General features: G+C 50.3%; 1 protein-coding gene across 2 annotated transcripts in view; it reads left to right on the top strand.

The window, feature by feature from the left end:
• Positions 1-2,601, top strand: part of COP1 (COP1 E3 ubiquitin ligase) — a 148,203-nt gene extending 145,602 nt beyond the window's left edge. For both annotated transcript variants that reach the window (XM_074596678.1, XM_074596676.1), the window contains exon 20: positions 1,460-2,601. In XM_074596678.1, coding sequence (XP_074452779.1) covers positions 1,460-1,477 — 18 coding nt within the window. In that variant the 3' untranslated portion in view covers positions 1,478-2,601. The remainder of the gene's footprint in view (positions 1-1,459) is intronic.
• The last annotated feature ends 11,916 nt before the right edge of the window (positions 2,602-14,517 follow it).

Raw genomic sequence — 14,517 nt, 5'->3', positions numbered from 1 at the left:
AGGGTTTTGTGAAAGCAACAGTCTTCCTTGTGCACCAAGAAGCCAGTGTTTTGCCAGGTTTTCAAAACTTGAATTAAAAGCCTTCCAGAGTGTTTGTTCAATGTATTTCTATACATGAAATGTCAAGTGATATGGAAAAGAACTTTGTCCTTCTTTTACATGGCTATCAGACAGCCAAGCAAAACCAGTACACAAATCCAGGCTGGTGCTGATCCTCTGGAGAACCACAGGTCTGATGCCATCCCAAATTGTCCCCAGCAACATTGACCTCCACCGTGTTTTTGGGGCTTGGTGGTTAACACTGCAAACTTGCAGCTCAGAGCCCTGGCAGCTTTCTGTAGCTGCTGATAAAGGGGTTTACTTGCTGTTTGCAAAGTTACACGCTGGATTGGCACTCTCATGAAGCTGAGGTCCTCATCCTGACTTTTTCCTCGCATCCCTGTGACAATAGCAGCTCTCTGGGGCCAGACCGGAAAATTCACAAAAAAAAAGCAGAAAACGCATGGAGACCACAGTGGTCTGTGTTTGACTGTGTGTTGAGGGTTTTTTTGGGTGGTTTTTTTTTTCCCCTCCTTTTTAGGCCATGAGTAGCGTGGTTACTACTGCTTTTGCAGTGTGTGGTGCTGTAGCCTCTCATTCATTGGCTATTTATTTCGCAGGCTGTGGAATTGGTTGCTCATTACTTTGGTCACTTCCTTCTTAGTAAAACGGGTAAAATGCACAGATGCTTTTGATATCTTGAAGTGAAGCCAGCAGCAGCAGAAAGAGTGATTAGAGAGGAGAGGTTTTGCTTATGCAATGTTACTTGTTAATGAGAGAAGGTAGACGGAGGAATGCGCAAACAGCCAGGGCTGTCGGAACTCTGTTATTCCCATTTGCCTTTGGCAGCATGTGGGCGGAAGGTGGGATGGTCTGTGAAAGGACTGGGTTTGCACAAACCCACTCCAACCTAGGGGCAGATGCCATACCAGCCAGCACCCGTGGGCTGAAGCTTTCCCCAGTAACACCACCCCGGGTTAAGACTGGCTGTGCAAATGCCTCTGCAGGTGACAGCCCTCGTGGTTACTTTTCTTCTGCCATCTCTAGACCATGTCTTCAGAGGCTGCTGCACCATCTTAGCATGGACAAGGGAAATGTGACCACAGAGGGCTGAGACGACAAAATCTCTGATCTCCATCACAAGATTTCCAAGAGATGGTTGATTGGGATGTGCAGAAATAAGACAACTGGGAATGGTTTTGCTTCATGCCATTATTTATTCTAGCACAAGCAGACATCAAAATCATGATGCTTGCCAAGTGCTTATCCCATTTGTGTGATATTATTGCATGCTGGTGAATAAAGGGTAAGGGGTGTAGGCAGAAGGGTCAGTCCTGTCCTAGTGATCTATATGCTGATGTAGGAGATAATAAATGTCATAAATTGCTGTTCTAAACGTCTCGTCTTCCCTACTAATCAGGTACTGGAGCTGGTATGAAGGGTTTTCTCTCAAGGCATGAGGTACTTGGTCCTGCCGATATGCTACAGTATTCATCTGGGATCCTCAGTGGGACAAGAAACCAAGACCACCTTGATGTTCCTCCCCAAAATCATCATGTTTGGGTTTTTTTCCATTTATGGAATTTCGGGGACGTTTTGAGACACTGGAAACACCAGTGAACTGTCTGCCATCAACATTAACTCCACAGACTTTGCTGCTGGTGGTGGTGGTGGTATGGTTGTCTAATTTTTATGACAGGAAAACAAATTCTTTTAAATAAAAACAAAAAGGAATAATAAAATTTATTGAGCCACAAGCTGAAGCTGGAAGATTCTCTCTTGTTGCATACGGGAACAGATTACTTGGGAAGGGAGCTTACAGGACCACACAGGGCTGTCCTCAGTTGCACATATCTCGTTACCTTCATCTGGACTATTCCTTCATCCCCACTGGAAAAAGAAAGTCTCTAAGCCTCACTTGGACATGCAGGCAGTCTGCTTTGAGATCCCATAATGATATGGTTTAGTTGTTCCTTTGATTTATTTTTTTTTTTAGATGCATTAAATGTTGAGAAATGTCACCCAAGTTGACACCTCTGGAGACTGAAGTCCTCTGGTCATCAAGAAGAGAAGGGCAGCTTCCTCTTCCTCCTCTCCTTACACCCCTGCCTTGATCTGAAGGGGCAGCTCCAAAGGAGAGAAGTACGTTGTCCTTCCTTCCACATAATCCTGGGCCTCTCTGCCTGCCACCAGCAACATGCTGAGATGAGGGGACATGCGGTTGCCTGGGACCTGGACTGACCTCACCAAGATGTCGTGGGATAACGATCTCACACGTATGCACGCACTCTGAACGGGCTGTGTTTGACTATCTCAGCTAGAGGAGGAAGCTTCTAGATCCAGTTACCAAAGCCCTGCACCACTTCATCGCCTGTGTGGTTTGGTTGCGTTTGCCCCTCTCTGCACATGATGGAAGCCAAGCATTTTGAATGTTATAATGAGAGAGGGGAGGGAGTTGGTTTGTGATGTGTTTCAGAGCCATGATATAAGTAGCCTTATTTTTAATGGTCATGCATACACTTAATTGTACATACGGAGGGGGAATAAACCATGATGCTAAGAGTTGTTGTTGCTTTGTTGGCAGGATAGCAGGGATGGGTAAGAAGGTGCAGACGGTCTTCGTGAGTAGCAGTCATGCTGAGCTGTCAGGATTGCTGCCAGAACTCATTAAGCTTGAAAGCGGAATTGGTGGGCGTAGCATCTTTCCCTAGCTGTGGGTGGCAAAGGTGCAATGTATACAGTGATACCTGTAGGAAGTGTGTCAGTTTGCAAACAGAATCTCTCTGTGTTCGTTCATGGTACGCATAGTCTCCCTCATGCCTCTGAGCCTGAGGTTGCTCGGACCTCTCTGTGTGTCAGCCAGGCAAGGCCCTGCTGCAGTCTCGGGCAGTAACTGATGGTGGCATGTGAAAGGTCTCTCACATCTTCCAGGTGTTAAATGCCTGATTCTGATCTTCCCAGAAAGGTGGTAAGGTCTTTGACATCCTTGGGTCACAGGATAGAAAAGAAAAACAAAGATGCTCTCGTGGGTACGAACAAAGGAGCAGGGATGGAGCCTTACAGCAGAGTTGGGGCAGATACATTGGTGCCTGTTTCCAGTGGGGCCACAGGGGACTTATATGCGCCTTCAACCAACAGCTGTGGCTGGAAGGGTGTGGGACACACTGAACTTGCTGTTGGTTGCTGGAGAGTCCTTTCCAGTGGGGACCAATGGACAGCTCGAGAGAGGTGCGGATAGCCCCCAGATGCTGCATGCTGGTTTTCTTCCATGGTTTCTGGCATGCCAGTGGCAGGGTGAGAGCAACCAGAGATGAGACTCTGCTAGCCTAGGTCCTGTTCTAAGATGCTATCTGCAGGTCTCCGCCATATGAAATTGGTTCCTTCTGTCTTGACAGCAGCTGATGCATCCCACTGAGCACTAGCTTGATTCCCATTTTGCTGAATTTTAAGAGAATTTGGTGCTGGGGTTACTGTGCTGGGCTGTGTGAAGCATCCTTCTCAACCAGTGAAGACCGGGCCGGCACGAGGAGCAATGACCATCACTCTTGCTGCTTCTCCTGGTTTCAGGCATGGGTTTCCCTCAGCCTGTGGCTTTATTTATCGATGCCTAATAACTTGTTTTGCAAGCTGCTGTTGTACCCCTGCTCCGTGCTGTGCAGCCGCTGGTTGGCAGGTCACCTCATTCTCTCCAACCATTTGAAGGTCCTCTGTGTTTTAAATTGAAATCACTCCAATAAAGCCGAGATCTTAAAACCAGAAGAAAATAAATGGCTATTTTGAACGCTCTAAGGTTAGTCCTTGAATTAAACAGGGAAAACAGTTTAACATCGGCCGCCTTTATTTTTTTTTTGGGTTTCATTCTGTTTCAATCAAGATAAAATGCAAATTTGGTGTCTGGCCCTAATTAGAAACACAGCAGCTCATAAACAAAAGTTGATGGCATTTTTTGTCTTTGTCTCTTTGTCACAAGTGGTACGTGTCTTATTTTAATCCCCTTAATTTTCTTTCCTTCAGGTAACTCTTTGCAGTTGACATATTAAGTCGCATATAATCAACTGTGATCTTTTTTTTTTTTAACAGTATTTGCTCAATATTTTTTTTAATTAGTCACCTCCTCAACAAATGGTCCCTATCGTGTTGTCAGCCTTTTTGGAGTCGGGGAGTGACTGAGTTTGGGAGGGACCTCCAGAGGTCTCCAGTCCAACCCCCTGCCCAGAACAGGGCTTGCCTCAAAGTTGGATGAGGTTGCTCCAGGGCTTGGAGATGTTCACAACTCAACTGAGCAAGAATTGGAGATTTCCTAAGTCCCTCTGGGAAACTTTTCCAGGGCTTATGGCTCTCCTTGCAAAAATTAATTCCAGTTGCGCACTTACAGTCATTATTCTCATTTTCTTCCTTTGAAAGAACAGGGTTACAAAGCCCTTGGCTGGAAGCTGCCCCAGAATGGTTTTGCCTCCAGCGCTCGTGTCCCTGCGAGAGGTGTTGGGTGAGTCAGATTTTTCTTTGAGAAAGGGAATTTAAAACCCTGCCTGGCCAGCCAGCCTCTTTAATTAATTTTAAAGCATTTAATAGAAGAGTAGGAGGAACATGCCTCAGTACTAAAAAGAAGTTCAGAGCTGGAGGGAATCAAAAATGATGGTCAAGGGGAAATTTAAATTAATATCAATATGTCGGAGCTCTTCCGCAGTGAGTGTGGACAGCTGCTAATGCCAGCGTTCGACTCGAGCACTATAGCCTTGTTTGTTTAGGGTAATTTTGTTTAACTATGGAAGGTCATAATGACAGCAGCGGACAACTGGGAAGACAAATCTGACTCCTCCCGTGCTCGAAAGTGCTCTTTCCTTTCTCACAGCTTCTCGGAGGCTAGAAATACCCAGCAAGGACTTGTGCAGCAGTCTGAGGGCAAAGTAGAGCGTTCACTGTGGCATTTGCCTTGAAGAATTCGTCTTGTGTGTCGGCAGCATCCACACATGCAGGCACCCTGGTGTCCAGCAGAGGTAATTGCATCCTGCCTTACGCCATTCCCCGCTGCCGCCGCCCGCAAAGACCTTTTCTTGAGGCCATCCTCACCTCTTGAGGCCAACACATCCCCCTCGCTTGCTCTCCGAGAGGGGTTTGCCTTCCCCTCAGCTGTGGAGAGCCCGCCTGCTGTGCTTGGTCATGTGTGTAGGGTTATTACAGAGCATCTGTAGGAGCTGTCACCCGCTTCAAATGTTGAGGAACTGAGGGCTTTGGCTAGTGGGAAGGTGGGCTTAAGACCACGCGAAGCTGTGAATTGTAGCAGCGTTCATCAGATAAGGACCAGAGCCTACATCTTCTTCCTTTCAGAAAAGCACTTCAGCCCTTGTCCCCGCATAGGTTGCTTCAGTTTTGCGTTCAGTGAGCTGCAAATGGTTTCTTCAAGCGAGGGTGTTCTCATCCTTATCTCTGTTCAACAACAAGGCAGTATTTGGGTATTCTAGGCTTTAATGTCTTCATAAAGGAATTAAAACGTTTGGGTGGGTGAAGACAAGACTTCTTACTCTGCTCCACGTGTTACCAGGCCATTTGAGTTGAGTAGGTTTTGCCAACAACCTGTTTTAAATCTTTCCAGCTTAACTTTCACACCTTAAGTCTGGCTCTGGCTCATGGTTGGCCGTTGTTACTTAGCAGGGGCAGGACAAGAATTCGTCCCATAACATCAAGCAGCATGAAGAAAGCTTGGGTGAGGGGAAAAAGTGAGCTTTTTGACATCTCTTAGAAATAAATTATGAGGGGGGAAAAAGAAAAAAAGCATGAACTTTCCTCGGCTGATCTGCAGTGCAGGGGGGGAAGGTGGTTCCAGCTCTTCCAGGACCTCAAGCATCTCGGAGGGCTCCATGAACCTTTCAGTTGAGGGAGGACTCCATGCATCCATCGTAGCCTCTTTTAATCTGCCTGGAATAGTGAGTGTGTGCAACGTGCCTGCTACAGCCTGCGGTGGAAAACAGCTCACCGGGGAGCGGGAAGGAAGAAAAATCTCATCTGTGATAGCTGCTTGCCCAAAGCCTCTGATCTGCGCATGAGCAAAGGCAGAGAGAGGCAGCTTAATTTTTTCCTCTCCCAGTTTTGCCTACTCTTAAAGGTATTGCTGTCTCCCCAGTCCATTCAGGGAGATGTATTAACCTTGATGCTCTTGTTTAACTCCCAAAATGTGGTGTTGGGGACCAATGGGACTGGCTTTCGCCTGGAGACTTGCACAAATAGCAGAAGGGTGTGAGCTCCATGACCGTCTTTAACCCTGCCATCCTCCCCAAAATCTCTCCGGTGCCTCTGCCTTGCCGAGGGCTGGGGAGCGTGCTGTCGCTTAGTCTCTTAAAATCCTTTAAGGCAACCAAGAAAAATAATTTGGAGAGTTTCAGAGAAAAAAAAAAAAAAAAGCCAAACAAATGTAAAGGCCATCCTTAGGAGGCATGAGTAATAGCATGTGACAGCTGAAACCAAGCCAGCAGCGCGAGCTCAATGCAAATCCCAAACCAGCAACTGTCGATGTGCCCTTCCAGCCTGCCTTCCCATTGCCCTTCTCAGCGCCAGGAACCTCGCTGGGAAGGAGAGCAGCCCCTGGAGCTTGTAATTCAGAAAGTAAATTTGTTCATTTAAAGGTTACCTCATCGTAACCCCTTCAGCATCGTGAGCCTCCCAGAGGGGACTGGCCAATGCCAGGGTGCTGCAAGGAGCCATGATCGCGGTGCTGGGCTCTGATGGACCAAGCCCTGGAGATACAAAGGCACTGGATCATCCCATCTATCCCCTTCTCCAGCCCTGCAGTGAGGATGGTGACTGCCAGAGGACAAGCAACTCATGCTGGAGGTGTGACACCATTCCACCCCTCAACCCTCCACCCGTGAGATGTGTGGGGTTGAGCAGGGAAAATGCTCAGCAGTTCTGAATAAAAGAATACAGAGAGTTCTTTTATATAGTGTTATTTATTGCATATTATTTATTTTTTTAAGTTGTTATTAAAGCAGTTATTAAGAGCCAGTGGCCTTTCCCTAGTCCTGTGGTGATGGAAAAACATCCTGAAGCTGGCATTGATTTGTGGGCTGTAGAGTGACCCGTGACTTAATGGGGCGGCGGGTGTAGGGAGTAAGCAAAGCGGGGCTGACCCCTCAAAGTCATTGCGCTCCAGCTGGCCCCAGACGGGTGCCCGAGCCAGGGTGAAATGGGCCAAAGCCCAGCAGACCGCAATGGCGCTGCCCCAGGTGTGGCCCTGGCAAGGGCGAGTGCTGGGCTGGGGGCTGTGTATCCCGGGGGATGGGGGGACGTGGTGCAGCCCTGCCCAGGCCTGGGGGGAAGGTATGGCTGCATCCGAACCCACTCTCCTGCTGCCCGGCTCTGCTCAGAGGAAGAGGAGGAGAGCTGATTTCCAAGCTCTTTAAATGCGATACGATGGGTCCATGTTGGTGGCAGGAAGAGCTGGGAGCGCTGCATCTATTTTGCGAGATGTTAAGGAGCAGCTTATGTCTGGATGTTAGCAGAAAAGACATCCCTGTGTGTCCCAGCTCACCCAAAATGAGGAGGAGAAGAGGGTAACGCTGATTACAACCTGTATCCCCCCTCCTCTTTTCTCCTGTTCAGTTTTTTCCCTGTAGGAGATTAATGGGAACTCTTTGTCTTCTAACATGACTGTACCTTATGAATTCTCTGTCTCTCCCTCATCCTTTAAATTATCCACATAATAAAATATGTATTCAGTGATTTCAGGTCATAATTTGATCTGCTTAGGGAAGAAAAGGAATGATGGAGAAGGGTTGCCAGCACGCTCCGCTCTCCTCCATTTATCTTTATTTATCATCTTTTTTTTCCTAACAACCTGTGCGCAGCCAAGTGATGGAAATGCTGGTATCCATGTTCTGGCTCCTTGCAGAACAAGTGCCCCCCAGCTTGGCAGGCCCAGGTGAGCTGCCCTGTCTGTTGGCAAAGGTGATGTTCAGGGTGGTCAAAAGGCTGAGCCATCCCAGTAATTCATGCCTTGCCCTTGCTACCTCTGCGCTCAGTATTACCTAGCTGTAAAATGGGCATGAATTTGCCTCCACGCAAACCCCAGGTATGTGGTGGTTCCTGCAGGAAAGCAGCCCTGCACGGATAAGCCGGATGGGCACACGAAGCACCTGGGATGTGCCCAACCAGCTGGCAAAGGTGGAATGGCACAGCCTTATCCCAAGGCAGAAACATGGGGTTAAAGATCCTTCCTTTGTCTTGTCTGTGAGGCAGCCATGAGGCTGCGGAACAGCACTGGAGCTGCCAGAGTTTCATTTTAATACCATATTTTATGTCTGAATGTGGGTTTTAATTCCTTCAGTACATTCCTGCGACATCTGAAAGCCTTGTGTGTGGCAATAGCGATGATAAAGGGCATTTTGCATTTTAAAAAACCCTAGGAACCTGTAAAGGTCCAACGTTGCTGTGGGATGCTGCGATTCCCACCGTGAAGCTGCCTCTGCCCCACAGGGCCAGGAGGAGGAAGGAGAGGGAGCCCAGCACCACGCAGCCGGTGAGGGATATCCCCAGCACTGCGTGACCCAGGAAGAGCCCCCCCACACACCCACCCACCTCAAGGCACCAGCCTCCTGTGGTAGGAGTAAGGAGACCACGCGGGGGGATTTTTGGCCTCTTCTGTGCGGAGGGAAGGAGACCCTCCCAGCTTGGCTGCCCCACTCCAGTGGCCATGCTGAGAGCCCGTTACAATCGTTTGCTGTATAAATAGGGGTTTAAAATCCTCACGTTTAGTGGAGTCCTTGGACTGATGTTCCCCCAGGTGCCTGTTTTCCCCGTGGCTGTTTACAGAGCTGTTTGTCTGTCTGCAAGCCTGCAGAGCCTCTCCTGACAGGGACGCACAGCCATGGGCTTCAGCGGCACTGCCCGGTGTGTCGGCGCAGCTGCTCGGGGAGGTGGGAGACTGGGGGGAAGGTTTCCAGAAAGGGGGATTTGGTGTCTTCTCCTCCAAGGGCCCCCCGCCCCCTCACAGATGCCCCCCAAACAGCCCCAGGAGGCTGTTTGCCTCTTGCTTCTACTTTTAAGGACTATTTATTCTGGCAATAGAGCCGCTCTCTGCATGACCAGTGCTGCTGATGGATGAGAAAGCAAGGGCTTATCGTGGTGACGATGCTTTAATGATGATGAAGTGTTACTATCGGCATCGCTTAGTCCAGACAGGTGAAGAGAGGGAGAGAAACCACATCGGTGCCACGCACCCGGGGAGGGGAGCTGGGCGCCCCAGGCATTTCTGAGCAGCTAAGGGTGGCCATGCTTCTCCACCTTCTGCTGCGAGCAGGGGGCACTGAGAGGGAGAAAAAAAAGTGAAGGCAATGCCCCAAAGCACCCCGTGTGATTTGCAAAGCTGGGAACTGTCATGCTTTGCCAGGATGAGAGCAGCTGGGCTTAAATAAACCCTCTTTTTGGCACCTCTGCATTGGCCCTGGGAGCAGGGGGAGATTTCCAGCTTGCCTTGCACGGAAGAACGTCAGCACACCAAGGAGGCTGGGTTGTGTTTTGCCAGCAAAGGAGGCACTCAAGCCACTGCCAGCTCTCGGTCCCTGCCTGCCTTAATCCCCTGCTGCTGCCTGCCAGGCAGTCTGATGTCCCCATCCCCAGTGAGCGTGGGTGCCACCAGTTGCTTTCCAAGTTTGCAGCAAGTTTTGAGGGCGCAGGGCGACAGCACCGTGGTGAAGCCCCCTGCCATCAGCATAATGTGCTGCCCTGCTGGGGTCTGCGCTCCAAGAGGGGCCCTCGGAGGAGCCCTTGTGGGGTGGCACCTCTCCCTGTGGCGCATGGGTCCAGGAACTGGCCATCTCAAACGGGATGGAGAGGTATCTGGGGACGGGTCTGAGCACAGGGCAGCAGCAAAGCGGCTCATCTACCTGTAGATCAGGGTGAAAGGAAGAGCGTGGCTTCTTCCGTAGTGGCAACGCTCCATGGTGCTTTACTGTCTTTAGGGGCCATTAAATGCACTGAGGCATAGCTGGTGCTGGGGAGGAGCAGGAGAAGTACTGCCAGCAGGGCCCTGAAATAGCAGGACGGGGCACGGCTTTGCAGCTGCTTCCCCCCCTGCACAGCACAGATTGTAGCTGCCATTGCATCTTCCACCCAAGCTCGTCACCCACCCACTGCATTTCCCACCACCAGAGCATCTCAAGGTGTTTTTCCTCTCCCTCAGAAACACAAAACCCTACAATAATGGAGTGAGCTTTGCAGTGAGCTGGGGACAGGATTTCCCTGCCCATCACCAGGAGGACTGAGGTCTTGGTGCTATGGACCAATAAAGCATCTGGGCTGCCTTGCTGTAAAGCTCACGTCTATTTTGCAGGGCTGTTTTCTGACTCCACTGCCATCCTCCATGCCCCCGCCAGTGCTCACCTTCATTCAGCCGTTGCATGACAGCGGATAATTTGGGGGCTTTGATTGTAGGGTATTAGATGGATTTAAAGATTTGGGTTTATTGCTTTCATGATTACAGTCAAACCTTTTTAATATTGCTCCTGGTTTATGGTAGGCTCCCTCTTATTATCCACCGACCTGCAGCCCTGTGTGTTCTGCAAGTTCCTGGGGAAACAACTCAGGGTGCTGTCAGCGCCCTGGGGCCCTGAGCATCCGTCTGGCGCCCCGAGCATCCCTCTGGCGCCCCAAGCATCCACCTCAGGGCTCTGAGCATCCTCTCCATGGCCCTGAGCATCTCCCCTCATGGCCCCAGGCAGACCCCCCCAGGGCTTCAGGCATCTCCTCAGGGCCCCAAGCATCCCCCAGTGGCCCTGAGCAGCCCCCCCAGTGCCCTGAGCATCCTTCCTCCCAGGGCCCTAAGCATCCCTCCATGGCCCAGAGCACTCTCCCACAGCCATGAGCATCCTCCTGGGGCCCTAAGCATTCCCTGCCACGGGTCTCGCTGGGGCTGCAGGGCCCAGGGTGCTCTCCTGCCTGGGAAAAGCACTGTGGGCTGGAGACCTCTCCAGGGTTATTCAGCCTTCCCAGGGTCTCTGTGCAGGAAAGGCAGCACCTGCCCTTGGCTGTAATTGAAGTAGACGGAATCAGGATGGATCAACATGTAATTCCTCACCTGGGTGAATGGGGACATATGATTAATTTTCTGGTAGTTCAGGCTGGGAGCCCCGACTTGTTCCTCTGCGTGCACATAAGGATCACTGCTGCCAGGAGTCGGTTTCCCTTCATACATACAGGTCTGTGTAAGAGCCTCCCCCCGCGGGGCTGCTTCCCCCTGAACATCAGTGATGGAAGAAGTAAAAGCCTTTCCACAAACTTCTGCAAGGGCAGAATTTCCATCAGGGGCATCCAGGGGAAATAGAAGGGATGCTCAAAGCCCGGGGATGCAGGTGGGTGCCAGTGATTTGAGGGCTGTGTTGGGAGGAGAGCAGCAGGAGGAGAGGGATGGAAACAGTGGCGACTTGCTGCTGGGCATCTCCCCAGTTGTGACTGCCCAGAGAAGGGATCCCGGGGTTTTCAGGCCAGCCCAGAAGGTCTTGTTCACTAGAGGGTGCTTGGAAACCCCTGGGGTGTCCAGCTGAAGCTCAGTTTCCGCTGGCATCAGCAAGGCAGGCTCAGGGAGAGTGAGGGTGCCCGGACTGCACGGGTGGTTATGGCTCAGAGCCCCAGAGAGCTGTAAACAGCATGAGCAAAACTGAAGTGATTTGAAATGGTCTCCCCAAAGACTTCTTCTAAATGAAGATCTCTAGGGTTTTTTTCCAGAATGGTCCCCAGGGACCCCTTCAGACCACCCATGCTTTGTGCAAGCCACATGCTCTCCCCTCCAGAGGTATACCTTGGAAAACTTCTTGTGTTGGCTACAAAACAAGTGAGTTTCTCATTTTGGGAGTGTATTTTGCTCTGAAGTATGTTTAGAGCAAGGGACTTTGTGTGTTGCTCCTCAGCTTCACCACGGGTTTCATTAAGGATCCTCTTAGGCAGGTGGTGACAGCTTTGGACCCCACTTGACCCTGCTTTTCCCTTGCACCTTTACTACTACAGGAATTAAAGCATGCCAGTTTTACACCCAGCCCCAAGATACTTGGGCAAGAAACTTCTCCTTCATGCATGGCCATGGTCAAATACACCATGACTTTTGAGGATGTTGCCCTTGACTTTGAGTTGCATGGCTGGAAGGTGAAGGAGAGCAGTGACCTCCTCTTCCCCTGCCATGGTTCCAGCACCCAAGGCAGGACCCAGACAGGTCCTTTTGCCCACTACGGCAAGGAGCCTGGGTGGAGAAAGCCAGGAGGGATGTATCAGATATTTCAATCTATTGCTTGAATATGGCTTCTTGGGTCTTTTTTTCCCACCTGTGTGGTCCAAGGAACGTAATTTTTCTCTTGCTGGTACACCTGTAAAACCAAAAAGGGAGTTTCCTTGTGGCTGAAATACCTCATTTCCAACTCAGGCTTTTGCATTACAGTCAGGAAAGTTGCATGCCACCTCACTGGTGGTACCCATAGGCTGTAGGTCAACCAGATTTAGTGAGCTCTGGTGTCTGAGGCCATCAAAAATCACTGCCTGCTCCCTTGGAGCTGTGGGTTTCACTCCATGGAGGATGTCTGTGCACGTAGGTGCAGTTGTATGACTCCCTATACATCTAAGTGGGCACTTATCTACAGAGCTGAAGCATCTCATCATTATTAATGTGCTTTGCATCTCTCAATGAACTTCCATTTTACAGAGGTAGGAGGTAGATTAGGCAATTTACCCAAAGCGACACAGGGAATTTAGGAAATGAAATAATATCTCATGAATACTTTTAGGGCCATCTTGTGACTGTGACTAAGGGAGGCCTGGTTTAACTCCTCAGGACAGGAGTATCTCAGCTGATGGAGCAGCTTGCCAGGAAAATGTTTGAGCCACCTGTGGAAACTGTGTCTAACGTGGTACACAGAATTAGATTGGATTGCTCTTTTCAACTTTGGTTCACCAGCTCAGCTGGAAAAAGAGCTCTCTACCATCAACAGTGCTACTCGTCATTGAGCAAAAAAGTTTGTGGAGGCTTATTACTTTGAATATTCAAGTAGGTTATGATGTTAAAAGGCATTAGAGTGCTCCAAATATATTAAAATATAACGTTACAGCCTCTTTGGCATCTTTCCTGCATTATTTTGGCTGAGTGATGGTAATTGGGTGAATTTGTCGAAAATTCACAAATGGCTTCAATGGTTCTCAATCTGCAAAGAGAGAATTCGACTGAAAATTTCTCCTGGCTGTATTTGAGGCAGTGACCACTGGGGATTGAGGCTTGTTTCTCATGTTCTTGGTGAGGTTGGGCTCTGGCTGTATGGGAGCGGTGGGGAGTGCTGAACTCAGGTCTTTTTAATCAAGTAAAGTAAGGATGGGTGTAAAAATACCTACTGCCAGCTTGACCAATTATCCTTCCCCAAGGTCTGACAGCTGGTTGGAGGCAAGGTATAATGCCAGCGTGGCTCTCTTTGTCCATCCTGCTTGGAAAGGGAGCTGGGTGTGACCCCCAAAGAGGTACCAAAATGTGGAGGATCCTCAGCCCCCATGTTGGGACTGAAGCTGCTGCCCTCTCCTCCCCAAGCAGCTCCATTCCCCAGTCCAGACAGTGATGTGTGATTTGATACCCCAACCTCCCAGCTGGGTAGGAAATCCCCTACAGACCAGTGATTGTTATTTGCAGCCCCTTCAGAGGGGGTGCAAGACCTGAACCTTGTTGTCTGGGGTTATAGAATCATAGAATGGTTTGGTTGGAAGGGGCCTTTAAAGGCCACCTATTCAAACCCCCACCCGTGCAATAAGCGGGGACATCTTCAACTGGGTCAGGTTGCTCAGAGCCCCGTACAGCCTGACCTTGAATGTCTCCAGGGATGGGGCATCTACGACCTCTCTGGGCAACCTGTGCCAGTGTTTCACCACCCTCATCATAAAAAATTTCTTCCTTATACCTAGTCTACCCTCCTTTAGCTTAAAACAAGTACCCCTTGTCCTATCACTACAGGCTCTACTAAGCGGTCTGTCCATATTTTTCTTATAAGCCCTCTTTAAGTACTGAAAGGCCACAGTGAGATCTCCTCGGAGCCTTCTCTTCTCCAGGCTGAACAACCCCAACTCTCTCAGCCTGTCCTCATAGCAGAGGTGTTCCGCCCCTCTGGTGATTTTTGTGGCCACGCTGGTTTGCATTCACAGCCCAGTAAGGCTGAGGCCAAACTCAGTTGGTTCTCACTTTGTTTTGCATTCCATTTTGTTGCGTGGTCCCTTCCCCCCCCCTCCACCCCTTCCCCCCCCCCCCCCTTTCTTTTCCAATCGCTTCTCTCCTTCGGGAGGCGACACCCGCCGGCGGAAGGTGCGTGGCCGTGGTGGCGGCGCGGGGGGAAGGGGGGGAGGCCGCGGGGCAGCCCGGGGGCGGCAGGGCCGGCCGAGGGGGACGGTGGGAGGCGATGCGGCGATGCCGCGTGGGTTTGCGGGTGGGATTTTCCTCCCTCCTCTGCCCACTAGGTGGCTGCGTGCTGG

The sequence above is a fragment of the Larus michahellis genome, chromosome 8 (genome assembly GCF_964199755.1).
Source record: "Larus michahellis chromosome 8, bLarMic1.1, whole genome shotgun sequence".
NCBI classification, from domain to species: Eukaryota; Metazoa; Chordata; class Aves; order Charadriiformes; family Laridae; genus Larus; species Larus michahellis.
The sequence above is the reverse complement of the archived record's forward strand: the minus strand, read 5'-3'. Positions and strand labels throughout refer to the sequence as shown.